Here is a 17791-nt window from a genome sequence, read left to right as displayed (position 1 = left end):
AAACAATACATGTCATTTAGAAAAACCAACATGATTTTTAACTTTTATTTAACCGGTCAAGTCAGTTAAAAACAAATTCTTATTTTCAATGACGGCCTACAGTGGGTTAACTGCAGAACGACAGATTTGTACCTTGTCAGCTCAGGGGTTTGAACTTGTAACCTTCCGGTTACTAGTCGAATGCTCTAACCACTAGGCTACCCTGCCACCTCTACACTCTAACCACTAGGCTACCCTGCCGTCCCTACACTCTAACCACTAGGCTACCCTGCCGCCCCAAGTGAAGATCATGGCTTGAGTGGTCGTCTGAGGGAGGTGGTCAAGTAGGGAAAGTCCGGGGGCAGGCAGGCAGCACGGTCTCTTCAAGGTGTCTCGTTTTCTCTGGCTTTTCCAATGCAGATATGCATCTGGTTGTCACAGATACCTTAAAAGAAAAGTAGTGGGGTGGATCAGGAAACCAGTCGGTATCTCCTATGACCACCGTTTGCCTCATGCAGAGCGACACATCTCCTTCGCATAGAGTTGATCAGGCTGTTGATTGTGGCCTGTGGAATGTTGTTCCTACTCTTCAATTGCTGTGCAAAGTTACTGGTGTGTATTCGGGCCGTGAAAGAACAAGGACATTTTCAGCTACCAGGAATTGTGACATGGGGCCTTGCATTATAAATGCTAAAACATGAGGTGATGGCGGTGGATGAATGGCTCGACAATGGGCCTCAGCATCACGTCAAATGTGACTGAATTAAGCTTTGTGCGTATGGAGCATTTCTGGGATTTTAAAAATGTAATCTCATGAAACAAACACATTAATGGAGGGTTGATGTGTAAAAAACAGATCAGGATTGACTGGGGGGTGACCTTTTAGGTTTGTTTGTCACCATTGGCCTCGTGGTGAAATTCCTGAGCGGTTTCTTTCCTCTCCGGCAACTGAGTTAGGGGGACGCCTGTGTCTTTGTAGTGACTTGGTGTATTGATACACCATCCAATGTGTAATATCTTCACCGTGCTCAAAGGGATATTCAATGTCTGCTTTAAAAACATTTTTTTTTTATACATATACTCTTTGCAAGGCATTGGAAAACCTCCCTGGTCTTTGTGGTTGAATCTGTGTTGGATATTCACTACTTGATTGAGGGACCTTACAATTATCTGTATGTGTGGGGGTACAGAGATACGGTAGTCATTCAAAAAATATTAAACACTGTTGTTGCACATAGTGAGTCCATGCAACTTATTTTGTGACTCGTTAAGCACATTTCTACTCCTGGACGTATTAAGGCTTGCTACAGTAAAAGGGGTTGAATAATTATTGACTCAAGACATTTCATTTTATTTGTAATTCATTTTTTTTTTTAAAGTTTCTAAAAACACAATTCCACTTTGACATTGTGGGATATTGTGTGTAGGCCAGTGACACATCTCATTTTAATAAATGTTAAATTAAACATTAATATATCATAATAAATGTTAAATTGAGGCTACAGCACAACAACATTTGGTAAAAGTCAAGGGCCGTGAATACTTTCCTGAAGGCACTGTATGTCAACTTCTACATACTTTCTATCAAGTTGTAGACGTTCAAGAGCGTTTTGCCTGATGTAAGGAATAGGCTTTGTGACGGGACCCCTGTCCGTTACAAATAACATTTAGAAGTACGCCTCAAGTACACGTACACAGTAGTTGATTGGGGACAGCAAGGAAGCCAGGTAGTCATGAGGCATGGTGCTAGGGCTGAGTGAGTGAGAGTTAAATTCACACAGGAGAAATACTCAGATATAACAGACTGACTCCAGCTCCCCGACGCATAAATACTGGAGGCTGAGGCAGGAGGGGTCGGGACGATACCCCCGGACAGGGCCAAACAGGCAGGATATAACTCCACCCACTTTGCCAAAGCACAGCCCCCACACCACTAGAGGGATATCTTCAACCACCAACTTACCATCCTGAGACAAGGCCGAGTATAGCCCACAAAGATCTCCGCCACGGCACAACCCAAGGGGGGGCGCCAACCCGGACAGGAAGATCATGTCAGTGACTCAAGAGACGCACCCCTCCTAGGGACGGCATGGAAGAGCACCGGTAAGCCAGTGACTCAGCCCCTGTAATAGGGTTAGAGGCAGAGAATCCCAGTGGAAAGAGGGGAACTGGCCAGGCAGAGACAGCAAGGGCGGTTCGTTGCTCCAGAGCCTTTCCGTTCACCTTCCCACTCCTGGGCCAGACTACACTCAATCATATGACCCACTGAAGAGATGAGTCTTCAGTAAAGACTTAAAGGTTGAAACCGAGTCTGCGTCTCTCACATGGGTAGGCAGACCATTCCATAAAAATGGAGCTCTATAGGAGAAAGCCCAGACTCCAGCTGTTTGCTTAGAAATTCTAGGGACAATTAGGAGGCCTGCGTCTTGTGACCGTAGCGTACGTGTAGGTATGTACGGCAGGACCAAATCAGAGAGATAGGTAGGAGCAAGCCCATGTAATGCTTTGTCGGTTAGCAGTAAAACCTTGAAATCAGCCCTTGCCTTGACAGGAAGCCAGTGTAGGGAGGCTAGCACTGGAGTAATATGATCACATTTTTTGGTTCTAGTCAGGGTTCTAGCAACCGTATTTAGCACTAACTGAAGTTTATTTAGTGCTTTATCCGGGTAGCCGGAAAGTAGAGCATTGCAGTAGTCTAACCTAGAAGAGACAAAATCATGGATACATTTTTCTGCATCATTTTTGGACAGAATGTTTCTGATTTTTCAGATGTCTCAAGTTTTGAGTGTGAGTGAAATTGGCATATTGACTGCAGAAATATCCACCAGAACTGTTGCCAGATAATTTAATTGTAATTTCTTAGAATGCTTAAGGATTAATTTAGAATGTATGAACCAAATACTTCTATTGCTTTCAGTGGTACTTTCTGAATGCACATTCTGTATACTAGTTGATCCTCATGAATTAAAAAGGAATGAGTTAGAATGTATGAAACCTGACTGTTTTAGTTCCCTCACACTCATTCCCTCTCCCCTCAGCCTCTCCAGAGGGTAGAGAATGAAGTGGACCTCAGGGGGGACCAGCATCCATTAGGAACGTTCTCTTACCCTGCCTCGAGCCTCCACCACCCACCAGCGATGCCTCCCTCTGTCCCCCTCCAGTACCTCCCTCAGGAGCCTCTGCACCAGGAGATGCCCTCCTTCTCAGTGGTAAGACTTTACCTCCCTCAGGAGCCTCTGCACCAGGAGATGCCCTCCTTCTCAGTGGTAAGACTTTACCTCCCTCAGGAGCCTCTGCACCAGGAGATGCCCTCCTACTCAGTGGACTTTACCTCCCACCTGCCCTCCCCAGTGGTAAGACTTTACCTCCCACCTGCCCTCCCCAGTGGTAAGACTTTACCTCCCACCTGCCCTCCTTCTCAGTGGTAAGACTTCACATCATATAGAGCTAGCTAGCTGAACCAGTATCTGATTTGAAACTCACCGGCAACTATCGTCATTTCTCATGTTATGTTCTATCAGAGTAAATAACTCACGGACACCAGAGAAGCTTAACCAAGTTGACCTCTTCCCAAAGGGTTGTTACAAATTATTAATTATTATTATTAATTCAGAACAAAAACATGGCTTCCCCTGTGGTGGTATTCATACCCCACTTTGGGTGGAGTCTCCTCCTTATCGCTAAACATGACATCATTCTTGCTAAGCAGGGAACTGAGTGATACGAGCCTTTTACCAGTTTCTCCCCTTATCAGTAGTGTCACATCAACTGTTTCCCCTGCACTTAGCACCTCCTTGTCTCCTATGTAAACTAATGTTCCTATACTTCTGAGTATAACAATGTTCGAAGTTTAACCCTGAATCCAACACTCCTGTTACGGCCGGTATGTACTTCCAAATAAAAGGTACATGCAACCAAAAAAATATATATTTTTAAATTTGACCTTTTTATTTAACTAGGTAAGTCGGTTAAGAACAAATTCTTATTTTCAATGACGGCCTAGGAACAGTACTGTTCAGGGGCAGAACGACAGAGTTTTACCTTGTCAGCTCGGGGATTCGATCTTGCAACCTTTCGGTTACAAGTCCAACGCTCTAACCACTAGGCTACCCCGCCACCCCAACTGGGAAAAAAAAATGCCTCTCGTTCAGCACCTCCAATGTATTGTGCTGTTGTAGACTTCCGACCTGTGCATAGCAGTAAGGTTAGTGCTATCCGGGATCCTTGGGACGTGAGTGATTTTATACTGAACAAAACATATAAACGCAACATGTACAAAAAAAAAGCTTATCTCAAATTCTGTGCACAAATTTGTTTACATCCCCTTTTTCAGTGAGCATTTCTCCAATGCCGGGATGATCCATCCACCTGACCAGGTGTGGAAGAAGTTGATTAAAACACCATGATCGTTACACAGGTGCACCTTGTGCTGGGGACAATAAAAGGCCACTCTAAAATGTGCAGGGGAGTGGGTGCTGAGGAGTATTTGTGTCTGTAATAAAGCCATTTTGTGGGGAAAAACGCTAGATGGCTAATTAGCACAGGTGTTGGGAGCACGCTAGATGGCTAATTAGCACAGGTGTTGGGAGCACGCTAGATGGCTAATTAGCACAGGTGTTGGGAGCACGCTAGATGGCTAATTAGCACAGGTGTTGGGAGCACGCTAGATGGCTAATTAGCACAGGTGTTGGGAGCACGCTAGATGGCTAATTAGCATAGGTGTTGGGAGCACGCTAGATGGCTAATTAGCACAGGTGTTGGGAGCACGCTAGATGGCTAATTAGCACAGGTGTTGGGAGCACGCTAGATGGCTAATTAGCACAGGTGTTGGGAGCACGCTAGATGGCTAATTAGCACAGGTGTTGGGAGCATGCTAGATGGCTAATTAGCACAGGTGTTGGGAGCACGCTAGATGGCTAATTAGCACAGTTGGCCGCCTCTTCCGTAAACAAGCGATGTGATATGGCTGTATGGCTGTGTGGGAACCCTAACCCTATAAAGTTGTGTCGTAATTTAACCTTAAAACAAAATGTATTGTTATTTTTCACTGATATAAAAGATACGCTCCTTTCTTTCCAAAACAGTACCGCATGCAATGTTTTTAACATTCAAAACGAGCGTAGTTAGCATCTATAAATGTGTTAACCCTTCACTGTGGTAAGACCTCATGTCTTCACCATTGCACAGTTAGCAAAACATTGAGCTATCTATCCCTAATTTATCCCAGTGGTGGGATTTAAGATAGCTCAGCCTAACCTATCCCAGTGGTAGCACTAAAGCTAGCTCAGCCTAACCTATCCCAGTGGTAGCACTAAAGCTAGCTCAGCCTAACCTATCCCAGTGGTAGCACTAAAGCTAGCTCAGCCTAACCTATCCCAGTGGTAGCACTAAAGCTAGCTCAGCCTAACCTATCCCAGTGGTAGGACTTAAGCTAGCTCAGCCTAACCTATCCCAGTGGTAGGACTTAAGCTAGCTCAGCCTAACCTATCCCAGTGGTAGCACTAAAGCTAGCTCAGCCTAACCTATCTCAGTGGTAGCACTAAAGCTAGCTCAGCCTAACCTATCCCAGTGGTAGGACTTAAGCTAGCTCAGCCTAACCTATCCCAGTGGTAGCACTAAAGCTAGCTCAGCCTAACCTATCCCAGTGGTAGCACTAAAGCTAGCTCAGCCTAACCTATCCCAGTGGTAGCACTAAAGCTAGCTCAGCCTAACCTATCCCAGTGGTAGTACTAAAGCTAGCTCAGCCTAACCTATCCCAGTGGTAGTACTAAAGCTAGCTCAGCCTAACCTATCCCAGTGGTAGTACTAAAGCTAGCTCAGCCTAACCTATCCCAGTGGTAGCACTAAAGCTAGCTCAGCCTAACCTATCCCAGTGGTAGCACTAAAGCTAGCTCAGCCTAACCTATCCCAGTGGTAGCACTAAAGCTAGCTCAGCCTAACCTATCCCAGTGGTAGTACTAAAGCTAGCTCAGCCTAACCTTTCCCAGTGGTAGTACTAAAGCTAGCTCAGCCTAACCTATCCCAGTGGTAGTACTAAAGCTAGCTAACCTTTCCCAGTGGTAAGGCTTCAGATTGTTGAGCGAGCTAAAACTACAGAGCTTGCGAAACATACCTTTTTTTTAAATAACCAGACACTTCCATAGGATAGTTCACCACCACCATGTTAACAGCTACATGTCTCTGTCTCCTGTTCAGCCATACCCCCACATGCTGCCGCGACGTGTCAGTGGTCACAGGTACCGGTTACAGCAGCCCCTGCCCCCCCCGCCGCCGCCACCACCCTACTACCCAGGCTTCCTGCCCTACTTCCTGTGAGTATGAAATGTAATACAGAACTAAATGATGCACGTATTTCAGTGCTTTTCATCCCAAAGTTATTCGTCGGACCTAGAATTGTACACCCAAGTGAGGTGCTAATGTAACTGCCTGCATCATACCACCCTGCATACCACTGCTGGTTTGCTTCTGAAGCTAAGCAGGGTTGGTCCTGGTCAGTCCCTGGATGGGAGACCAGATGCTGCTGGAAGTGGTGTTGGAGGGCCAGTAGGAGGCACTCTTTCCTCTGGTCTAAAAAAAATATTGGGGACACTGCCCTGTGTAGGGTGTCCTGACTCTCTGAGGTCATTAAAGATCCCATGGCACTTATCGTAAGAGTAGGGGTGTTAACCCCGGTGTCCTGGCTAAATTCCCACTCTGGCCCTCAAACCATCACGGTCACCTAATAATCCCCAGTTTACAATTGGCTCATTCGTCCCCCCTCCTCTCCCCTGTAACTATTCCCCGGGTCGTTGCCGCAAATGAGAAAATATTCTCAGTCAATTTACCTGGTAAAATAACGGATAAATAAACTGAACATACACTCAGGAAGGAAAAAAAGTCTATATTTATTGCCACCACCAACAACATCCCCCCACTTTCTTATTTGCTCTGGGTGATTATGTGAGTGTTCTGTCTCTGTGCAGGTCGATGCTTCCTGTGCCTCCCACGGCAGTGGGACCAGCCATCAGTCTGGACCTGGATGTAGATGACGTGGAGATGGAGAACTATGAGGTGAGAGGACCAATCAATACACTTAGAAACGCGCTGTGTGTTTCTTTCTGTGTGTGTGTGTGTGTGTCTGCACATGTATTATATTTGGGGACAGTTGTTTTGAATCATTTTTTTTGTACCTGTATTTACAGAATTATCCACAGGTCGAAAATTCTAGGAAATTGTCTTTAGCTAGAACACGGTCCAATCACTTTCAGGGGGGGGTGGTGTGTTGCCTATGCCAGGGGAGGCGTTTCTCCATGAATGTTAATGGGGAAAAAAGCCTATAATTTGGCAGGGAATGTTATTTGTAGATCAGTGATTCTACACGTCACGTTGATCAAGCTGATCCTCTCCAGCAGACTCGGAAGTTAAACATGGGTAAAATAGGGGGCAGTTTAGGTGGAACCCCCCCCACCTAACACTCACAACCATTGATTGATTGATTGATTAGAGTCAATTAAATACCATTTCCTTGAATTTTGTACCTGCAGCAAACCTAGTGGATAACGCTGGATTTACCGGTCAATAAAAATGCAAATAAACCACAACAACTGGCCTTAAATGTGTCTCTCACCCCCTCAGGCATTACTGAACCTGGCTGAAAGGCTGGGAGAGGCTAAACCACGAGGAATCGCCAAGGCAGACATCGAACAGCTTCCATCCTACAGGTTCAACCTCGAAAACCATCAATCTGAACAAACGCTGTGAGATAATCTGCTTACGGCCCTTTTCTTGTGTTGTACCACACCCACCTGTCCATTTGACTGGCCGGCCAAGTAGGGCTGGGCGGTAATACAGTATTTTAGTATATACTGGTATTGATGCCTCAGACCGGTTTGGGTTTTTCATTTAATTTCTGTAACGGTATTTAATTATTTGGTTTGTTAAATGTGATACCCAACGCCGGGCACGTGTAATGTCTGTTTTTACACCGTTTGCTACTTGAGTCTTTCTCCCTCCTCCTGCTGTATGCAGTCTCTCACACCACGCCCCGCCCCCTCTCGCCTCACACCACGCCCTCTCTCCTCACACCTAGCCCCACCCCCTCTCTCCTCACACCAAGCCCCGCCCCCTCTCGCCTCACACCACGCCCTCTCTCCTCACACCTAGCCCCACCCCTCTCTCCTCACACCACGCCCCGCCCCCTCTCGCCTCACCACGCCCTCTCTCCTCACACCTAGCCCCGCCCCTCTCTCCTCACACCACGCCCCCCCCTCTCGCCTCACACCACGCCCCGCCCCTCTCTCCTCACACCACGCCCCGCCCCCTCTCCTCACACCTAGCCCCGCCCCTCTCTCCTCACACCTAGCCCCGCCCCCTCTCGCCTCACACCACGCCCCCCTCTCTCCTCACCACGCCCCCCCCTCTCGCCTCACACCACGCCCTCTCTCCTCACACCTAGCCCCGCCCCCCTCTCTCCTCACACCACGCCCCCCTCTCCTCACCACGCCCCCCCCTCTCTCCTCACACCACGCCCCCCCCCTCTCCTCACACCACGCCCCGCCCTCTCTCCTCACACCACGCCCCGCCCCCTCTCTCCTCTCACACCACTTCCCCGCCCCTCTCTCCTCAAACCACTTCCCCGCCCCTCTCTCCTCACACCACTTCCCTGCCCCCTCTCTCCTCAAACCACTTCCCCTTCTCACCTCACACCACTTCCCCGCCCCCTCTCTCCTCACACCACTTCCCGCCCCTCTCTCCTCACACCACTTCCCCTTCTCACCAAGCCCTGCCCCCTCTCTCCTCACACCACGCCCCGCCCCCTCTCTCCTCACACCACTTCCCCTTCTCACCTCACACCACTTCCCCCTCTCGCCTCACCACGCCCCTCTCCTCACACCACGCCCCGCCCCCTCTCGCCTCACACCACGCCCCTCTCCTCACACCAAGCCCCGCCCCCTCTCTCCTCACACCAAGCCCCGCCCCCTCTCTCCTCACACCACGCCCCACCCCTCTCTCCTCACCAAGCCCCGCCCCTCTCTCCTCACACCTAGCCCCACCCCCTCTCTCCTCACACCACGCCCCACCCCCTCTCTCCTCACACCTAGCCCCGCCTCTCCTCACACCACGCCCCGCCCCTCCGCCTCACACCACGCCCTCTCTCCTCACACCACGCCCCCCCTCTCTCCTCACACCACGCCCCGCCCCTCTCTCCTCACCCTAGCCCCGCCCCCTCTCGCCTCACACCACGCCCTCTCTCCTCACACCTAGCCCCGCCCCCCTCTCCTCACCAAGCCCCGCCCCCTCTCCTCACACCACGCCCCACCCCTCTCGCCTCACCAAGCCCCGCCCCCTCCTCACACCTAGCCCCACCCCTCTCTCCTCACACCACGCCCCACCCCCTCTCTCCTCACACCTAGCCCCGCCCCCTCTCTCCTCACCACGCCCGCCCCTCTCTCCTCACACCACGCCCCGCCCCTCTCTCCTCACACCACGCCCCGCCCCTCTCTCCTCACACCTAGCCCCGCCCCCTCTCGCCTCACCACGCCCTCTCTCCTCACACCTCGCCCCGCCCCCTCTCGCCTCACACCACGCCCTCTCCTCACACCACGCCCGCCCCCTCTCGCCTCACACCACGCCCTCTCTCCTCACACCTAGCCCCGCCCCTCTCTCCTCACCCGCCCCCCTCTCTCCTCACCACGCCCGCCCCTCTCGCCTCACCACGCCCCCCCCTCTCTCCTCACCACGCCCCGCCCCCTCTCGCCTCACACCATGCCCTCTCCTCACACCACGCCCCGCCTCCTCTCTCCTCACCACGCCCCGCCCCCTCTCGCCTCACACCACGCCCTCTCTCCTCACCACGCCCGCCCCTCTCGCCTCACCACGCCCTCTCCTCACACCTAGCCCCGCCCCCCTCTCTCCTCACCACGCCCCCTCTCTCCTCACACCACGCCCCCCTCTCTCCTCACACCACGCCCGCCGCCCTCTCTCCTCACACCACTTCCCCTTCTCACCTCACACCACTTCCCCTTCTCACCTCACACCACCCCCTCTCTCCTCACACCAAGCCCTGCCCCCTCTCTCCTCACACCACTTCCCCTTCTCACCTCACACCACGCCCCCCTCTCTCCTCACCAAGCCCTGCCCCCTCTCTCCTCACACCACTTCCCCTTCTCACCTTGCCCTGCCCCCTGTCACTCAAGGAGAGAGCAGTTGCTCAACCATGGAGTCAGGAACACTTTCTTGCCGTTCACTCTGTATAGTCGGATGTCGGTGACAACTAGTGATGCACCGATATGACAGTTTTGGCCGATACCGATATCTGATATTTTCCTTGCCAACAAAAAACAATACCGATATTAAACATTTTAGAAATAGTTAACACACACACACACGGGCGCAGCTGTCTAAGGCACTGCAAGAGTCGTCACTACAGTCCCTGGTTCGAATCCAGGCTGTATCACATCCGGCCATGATTGGGTGTCCCATAGGGCGGCGCACAATTGGCCCAGCATTATACACACACACACACACACGCACACACCACACTGACCAAAAAGTTATTTTGTTGGTATTTACGTATGTCCCCATTACCAGTAAAACATCATCAAAACGTATTTCTTTCACGTACTTGCTGTGCTGTTTCAGTGTTAATTTGTTCAGTCGTTTCAACCAGGATTTCTATGGAACACAATTTTGGTCTTTGCTGTTCGGGTCTTTGCGTGTTGACCAATCAGGACCTGAATATGACTGCACGTCACAGAATAATTTAACTCGTTCATACATTTTCTTTTACGTAGTTATTACACATTGATTACACTATCCCTCGTATTTCATATGTCACAACGATTCATCGATACGTACGCTATGATGCTGTGCGCTATGATGCTGTGCGCTATGATGCTGTGTGCTATGGTAAAGTTGTCTCGCGCACCTTCAGTTCTGGTCATAAAAAAAAGATTGCTAGCTCATGGAGGCAAACAAAGTTCTTCCCCAATAACATAGCAAAACGACAATTTGTTTCAGTAGCTATAGTTAGCTAGCTAACATCTAAAATACCGCTCATTTATAAGACAGTTCTTAGTTGATTAATGGTGGTCAGACCCATCTATGTGACGCTAGCCACAATAGTGGACTTTGAGATTAGCCTTCAAAATAAAAGTATGGCATAATTTTACTATTTGTATTCATTTGCATCACTGTCAATGAAGGCAAACCGCAAATTCCACTATTGTGCCTAATCCTTATTGTGTCTCGCTTCACAACCCGGTCGAACCTCACTAGCCAGATGAAGCTAGCTGGCTGCTTATAACGTTAGCTTTGGGCAACAGGGTAAAGTAGCTGGCTAGCTATTTATTTAGGTAGGTATACATGGCTGTGACTATAATCGAAGATAGATAATGAGGTCGGCATCTGATTGTAAGGAATTCTAGATCAGGTGAACAAAAGGAGTTGAGTTCCTGTATGCTGTTGTGATTATACCATGAGATGTTAATCATAAGGCATACACCCTTCACCTTATCAGAGAGATGTTAAATACACCCCCACCCTTCACCTTATCAGAGAGATGTTACTACACCCCCACCCTTCACCTTATCAGAGAGATGTTACTACACCCCCACCCTTCACCTTATCAGAGAGATGTTACTACACCCCTACCCTTCACCTTATCAGAGAGATGTTAAATACACCCCCACCCTTCACCTTTATCAGAGAGATGTTACTACACCCCTACCCTTCACCTTATCAGAGAGATGTTAAATACACCCCCACCCTTCACTTTATCAGAGAGATGTTAAATATACCCCCACCCTTCACCTTATCAGAGAGATGTTAAATACACCCCCACCCTTCACCTTATCAGAGAGATGTTAAATACACCCCCACCCTTCACCTTATCAGAGATGTTACTACACCCCCACCCTTCACCTTATCAGAGATGTTACTACACCCCCACCCTTCACCTTATCAGAGAGATGTTACTACACCCCCGCCCTTCACCTTATCAGAGAGATGTTACATACACCCTTCACCTTATCAGAGAGATGTTAAATACACCCTTCACCTTATCAGAGAGATGTTACATACACCCTTCACCTTATCAGAGAGATGTTACATACACCCTTCACCTTATCAGAGAGATGTTACATACACCCTTCACCTTATCAGAGAGATGTTACATACACCCTTCACCTTATCAGAGAGATGTTACATACACCCTTCACCTTATCAGAGAGATGTTACATACACCCTTCACCTTATCAGAGAGATGTTACTACACCCCCACCCTTCACCTTATCAGAGAGATGTTAAATACACCCTTCACCTTATCAGAGAGATGTTACATACACCCTTCACCTTATCAGAGAGATGTTAAATACACCCTTCACTTTATCAGAGAGATGTTAAATACACCCTTCACTTTATCAGAGAGATGTTAAATACACCCTTCACTTTATCAGAGAGATGTTAAATACACCCTTCACTTTATCAGAGAGATGTTAAATACACCCTTCACTTTATCAGAGAGATGTTAAATACACCCTTCACCTTATCAGAGAGATGTTAAATACACCCTTCACCTTATCAGAGAGATGTTACATACACCCTTCACCTTATCAGAGAGATGTTACATACACCCTTCACCTTATCAGAGAGATGTTACATACACCCTTCACCTTATCAGAGAGATGTTAAATACACCCTTCACCTTATCAGAGAGATGTTAAATACACCCTTCACCTTATCAGAGAGATGTTACATACACCCTTCACCTTATCAGAGAGATGTTACATACACCCTTCACCTTATCAGAGAGATGTTACATACACCCTTCACCTTATCAGAGAGATGTTAAATACACCCTTCACCTTATCAGAGAGATGTTAAATACACCCCCACCCTTCTTTTTACCGGAGGGATGTTTGTTTCTGTCAGCGCGATACGTGAAGAAACCGGGTGGCTGTACAAACTCTGACAACATATCCCGAGTGAGCTATGTTTCCGTGAAACAGAGAATGTTACAATCTCTGAAAGGCAACTAGTGCCCCTATTCTCTGTTGTACACATTGATCCAGAGCATCCCAAACATGCTCAACGGGTAACATATCTGGAGAGTGTGGAGGCCATGGAAGAACTGGGACATTTTCAGCTTCAAGGAATTGTGTACAGATCAATGCGACATGGGGCCTTGCATTATCACGCTGAAACATGAGGTGATGGCGGTGGCACTAAAATAGGCCTCAGCATCTCGTCACGGGATCTCTGTGCATTCAAATGGCCATCGATAAAATGCAGTTGTGTTCCGTTGTTCGTAGCTTATACCTGCCCATTACCATAACCCCACCGGCACCATGAGGCGCTCTGTTCACAACGTTGACATCAGCAAACCGCTCGCCAACACACGACGCCATACACGCTGTCTGCCATCTGGCCGGTACAGTTGAAACCCGGGATTCATCCATGAAGAACACACTTCTCCAGCGTGCCAGTGGCCATCGAAGGTGGAACATAAGCCCACTGAAGTCTGTTATGATGCCGAACTGCAGTCAGGTCATGACCCTGGTGAAGACGACGAGCATGGAGATGAGCTTCCCTGATACAGTTTTTGCAGAAATTCTTCGGTTGTGGAAACCCACAATTTCATCAGCCGTCCAGGTGGCTGGTCTTAGACAATCCTGCAGGTGAAGAAGATGGATTTGGAGGTCCTGGGCTGGCATGGTTACACGTGGTCTGCGGTTGTGAGGCGGGTTGGACATACTGCCAAATTCTCTAAACGACGTTGGATGCGGCTTATGGTAGAGAAATTAACATTTATTGTTCCCAGCACAAGGTGCACCTGTGTAATGATCATGCTGTTTAAACGGCAGGGTAGCCTAGTGGTTAGAGTGTTGGACTAGTAACCGGAAGGTTGCAAGTTCAAACCCCCGAGCTGACAAGGTACAAATCTGTCGTTCTGCCCCAGGCCGTCATTGAAAATAAGAATTTGTTCTTGACTGACTTGCCTGGTTAAATAAAGGTAAAATAAAAATACAGCTTATTGATATGCCATACCTGTCAGGTAGATGGATTATCTTGGCAAAGGAGAAATGCTCACTAAAATGGATGGAAGCAAATGTAGGCACAAAATTTCAGAGAAATTAGCATTTTGTAACATTTCTGGGATCTTTTATTTCAACTCACGGAAACCTGGGACCAAACTGTGATGTTTTTCATGTTGTGTTTTAGTCAGTAGAGAGTCTGTAGGGACGACAAACAGTCAGCCTGCTGCACGGACTCAATGGACTCTTGATTTAATAAGTTTAGTAAATTGTGTCAAACACTCTCCATTGGTTAAAGTAGGAAAAAAAGTAAATTTACCATCATAGACTACATGACCAAAAGTATACGGACACCTGCTCGTTGAACATCTTTATTCCACAATCATGGGCATTACTATGGAGTTGGTCTCCCCTTTTGCTGCTATAACAGCCTCCACTCTTCTGGGAAGGCTTTCCACTAGATGTTGGAACATTGCTGCTATAACAGCCTCCACTCTTCTGGGAAGGCTTTCCACTATATGTTGGAACATTGCTGATATAACAGCCTCCACTCTTCTGGGAAGGCTTTCCACTAGATGTTGGAACATTACTGCTATAACAGCCTCCACTCTTCTGGGAAGGCTTTCCACTAGATGTTGGAACATTGCTGCTATAACATCCTCCACTCTTCTGGGAAGGCTTTCCACTAGATGTTGGAACATTGCTGCTATAACAGCCTCCACTCTTCTGGGAAGGCTTTCCACTAGATGTTGGAACATTGCTGCTATAACAGCCTCCACTCTTCTGGGAAGGCTTTCCACTAGATGTTGGAACATTGCTGCTATAACAGCCTCCACTCTTCTGGGAAGGCTTTCCACTAGATGTTGGAACATTGCTGCTATAACAGCCTCCACTCTTCTGGGAAGGCTTTCCACTAGATGTTGGAACATTGCTGCTATAACAGCCTCCACTCTTCTGGGAAGGCTTTCCACTAGATGTTGGAACATTGCTGCTATAACAGCCTCCACTCTTCAGGGAAGGCTTTCCACTAGATGTTGGAACATTGCTGCTATAACAGCCTCCACTCTTCTGGGAAGGCTTTCCACTAGACGATGGAATATTGCTGTGGGGACTTGCTTCCAGTTGGCACTATGGCAGGTTGGCAGGTAGCGTTCTCCTGGCAACCGCCAAACCCAGATTCGTCCGTCGGACTGCCAGATGGTGAAGCTCTGACAAAGATCCAGTTTCTCTGTGGAGATGGAACTTTCCAGAAGGACCACCATCTCCGCAGCACTCCACCAATCAGGCCTTTATGGTAGAGTGGCCAGACTGAAGCCACTCCTCAGTAAAAGGCACATGACGGCCCACTTGGGAGTTTTCCCAAAAGGCACCTAAAGGACTCTCAGACCATGAGAAACACGATTATCTGGTCTGATGACACCAAGATTGAACTCTTTGGCATGAATGCCAAGAGTCACGTCTGGAGGAAACCTGGCAACATTTCTACAGTGATGCATGGTGGTGGCAGCATCATGCTGTGGGGATGTTTTTCAGTGGCAGGGACTGGGAGACTAGTCAGGATCGAGAGAAAGATGAGCGTAGCAAAGTACAAAGAGATCCTTTATGAAAACCTGCTCCAGAGCACTCAGGACCTCAGCCAAGACAACGCAGGAGTGGCTTCGGGACAAGTCTCTGAATGTCCATGAGAGGCCCAGCCAGAGCCCGGACTTCAACCTGATAAAACGTCTCTGGAGAAACCTGAAAATAGCTGCGCAGCGACACTCCCCATCCAACCTGAGAGGATCTGCAGAGAATAATGGGAGAAACTCTCCAAATACAGGTGTAAATTGTAATTATTTCGCCTTTATGGCCTATTTATTGCCTGACCTCCCTACTCTTCTACATTTGCACACACTACATAATGTTTCTATTGTTATTGACTGTTTGTTTGTGTGTAACTCTGTTGTTTGTTGCACTGCTTTGCTTTATCTTGGCCAGGTTGTAAATGAGAACTTGTTCTCAGCTAGCCTACCTGGTTAAATAAAATAATTAATAAGAGGATCTGCAGAGAAGAATGTGACAAACTCCCCAAATACAGATGTGCCAAACATGCAGCGTCATACCCAAGAAGACTCGAGGCGGTTATTGCTAGGTGCTTCAACAAAGTACTGAGTAAAGGGTCTGAATACTTATGTAAATATGATATTTCGTTTAAATTTTTTTATACAATTTGCTACAATGTCTTAACCTGCTTTTGTTCTCTTTATGTCATTATGAGTTATTGTGTGTAAATGTGTATGTGGGGGGCAATTTAATCCATTTTAGAATTAGAATTTCCATTTAGAATTAGAATTTCCATTTAGAATTAGAATTTCCATTTTGAATTAATGTAACAAAATGTGGTCCTTCTGTAGCTCAGTTGGTAGAGCATGGCGCTTGTAACGCCAGGGTAGTGGGTTCGATTCCCGGGACCACCCATACGTAGAATGTATGCACACATGACTGTAAGTCGCTTTGGATAAAAGCGTCCGCTAAATTGCATATATGGAAAAAGTCTTGGCCTGAATACTTCCTGAAGGCATATTGCACTGTACATATTCTCATCTATAGTATTATATCCAAGTTCGTTGTGGTTTGTGTTTTAGAAGAGGGCAAATGGCGGATGTAGCTGCATTTCCATACAATTATTGAGGTGAATGATTCATCTTTGTGATCTATTGATGACAGTAGAACAAATGTTCAATTTCAGTCTGTCGTGACCACTTGGTAAATATTGACGCGTGACCATTTTTTAAGGTACTTATTAAGCAAAATACAAGTAATAAACTCAGCAAAAAAAGAAACGTCCCTTTTTCAGGACCCAGTCTTTCAAAGATAATTCGTAAAAATACAAATAACTTCACAGATCTTCATTGTAAAGGGTTTAAACACTGTTTCCCCATGCTTGTTCAATGAACCGTAAACAATTCATGAACATGCACCTGTGGAACGGTCGTTAAGAAACTAACAGCTTACAGACGGTAGGCAATTAAGGTCACAGTTATGAAAACTAAGGACACTAAAGAGGTTTTTCTACTGACTCTGAAAAACACCAAAAGGAAGATGCCCAGGGTCCCTGCTCATCTGTGTGAACGTGTCTTAGGCATGCTGCAAGGAGGCATGAGGACTGCAGATGTGGTCAGGGCAATAAATTGCAATATCTGTACTGTGAGAAGCCTAAGACAGCGCTCCAGGACGGACAGCTGATCGTCCTTCCAGTGGCAGACCATGTGCAACACCTGCACAGGATTGGTACATCTGAACATCACACCTGCGGGACAGGTACAGGATGGCAACAACAACTGCCCAAGTTAAACCAGGAACGCACAATCCCTCCATCAGTGCTCAGACCGCAATAGGCTGGACTGAGGGCTTGTTGTAAGGCAGGTCCTCACAAGACATCACCTGCAACATTGTCGCCTATGGGCACAAACCCACGGTCGCTGGACCAGACAGGACTGGCAAAAAGTGGTCTTCACTGAGGAGTCACGGTTTTGTCTCACCAGGGGTGATGGTCGGATTTGCATTTACTGTCAAAAGAATGAGCGTTACACCGAGGCCTGTACTCTGGAGCGGGATCGATTTGGAGGTGGATCATGGTCTGGGGCGGTGTGTCACAGCATCATCGGACTGAGCTTGTTGTCATTGCAGGCAATCTCAATGCTGTGCGTTACAGGGAAGACATCCTCCTCCCTCATGTGGTACCCTTCCTGCAGGCTCATCCTGACATGACCCTCCAGCATGACAATGACACCAGCCATACTGCTCGTTCTGTGCATGAT

At 47.8% G+C, this 17791-nt stretch overlaps 1 protein-coding gene and 2 long non-coding RNA genes across 18 annotated transcripts in view; 2 read left to right on the top strand and 1 right to left on the bottom strand.

Moving 5' to 3' along the window:
• Nucleotides 1-17791, top strand: part of LOC118378345 (RING finger protein 44-like) — a 50025-nt gene that overhangs the window by 25575 nt on the left and 6659 nt on the right. For 11 of the 12 annotated variants that reach the window (XM_052487304.1, XM_052487302.1, XM_052487299.1 and 8 more), the window contains 5 exons: nt 3018-3188; nt 3267-3332; nt 6175-6290; nt 6942-7029; nt 7594-7715. In XM_052487304.1, coding sequence (XP_052343264.1) covers nt 3018-3188; nt 3267-3332; nt 6175-6290; nt 6942-7029; nt 7594-7715 — 563 coding nt within the window. The remainder of the gene's footprint in view (nt 1-3017; nt 3189-3266; nt 3333-6174; nt 6291-6941; nt 7030-7593; nt 7716-17791) is intronic. The other variant, XM_052487303.1, reaches the window with a different exon arrangement.
• On the top strand, nt 3469-4953 carry LOC127913833 (uncharacterized). 2 transcript variants are annotated; one of them, XR_008086891.1, is made up of 3 exons: nt 3469-4663; nt 4699-4838; nt 4909-4953. It is a non-coding gene; the product is annotated as an uncharacterized LOC127913833 (long non-coding RNA). The 2 variants fall into 2 exon arrangements; XR_008086890.1 differs by having other exon boundaries at nt 3480-4663; nt 4874-4953.
• LOC127913834 (uncharacterized) lies at nt 5245-6156 on the bottom strand. 4 transcript variants are annotated; one of them, XR_008086894.1, is made up of 4 exons: nt 6028-6152; nt 5806-5957; nt 5464-5691; nt 5245-5387 (listed from the first exon to the last, which is right to left on the bottom strand). It is a non-coding gene; the product is annotated as an uncharacterized LOC127913834 (long non-coding RNA). The 4 variants fall into 4 exon arrangements; XR_008086895.1 differs by lacking the exon at nt 5806-5957 and having other exon boundaries at nt 5464-5805; nt 6028-6156; XR_008086893.1 differs by having other exon boundaries at nt 5464-5957; nt 6028-6154.

This window comes from Oncorhynchus keta, chromosome 30 (genome assembly GCF_023373465.1).
Source record: "Oncorhynchus keta strain PuntledgeMale-10-30-2019 chromosome 30, Oket_V2, whole genome shotgun sequence".
NCBI classification, from domain to species: Eukaryota; Metazoa; Chordata; class Actinopteri; order Salmoniformes; family Salmonidae; genus Oncorhynchus; species Oncorhynchus keta.
Note: the sequence above shows the minus strand (reverse complement) of the source record. Positions and strands in the feature narration are given on the sequence as shown.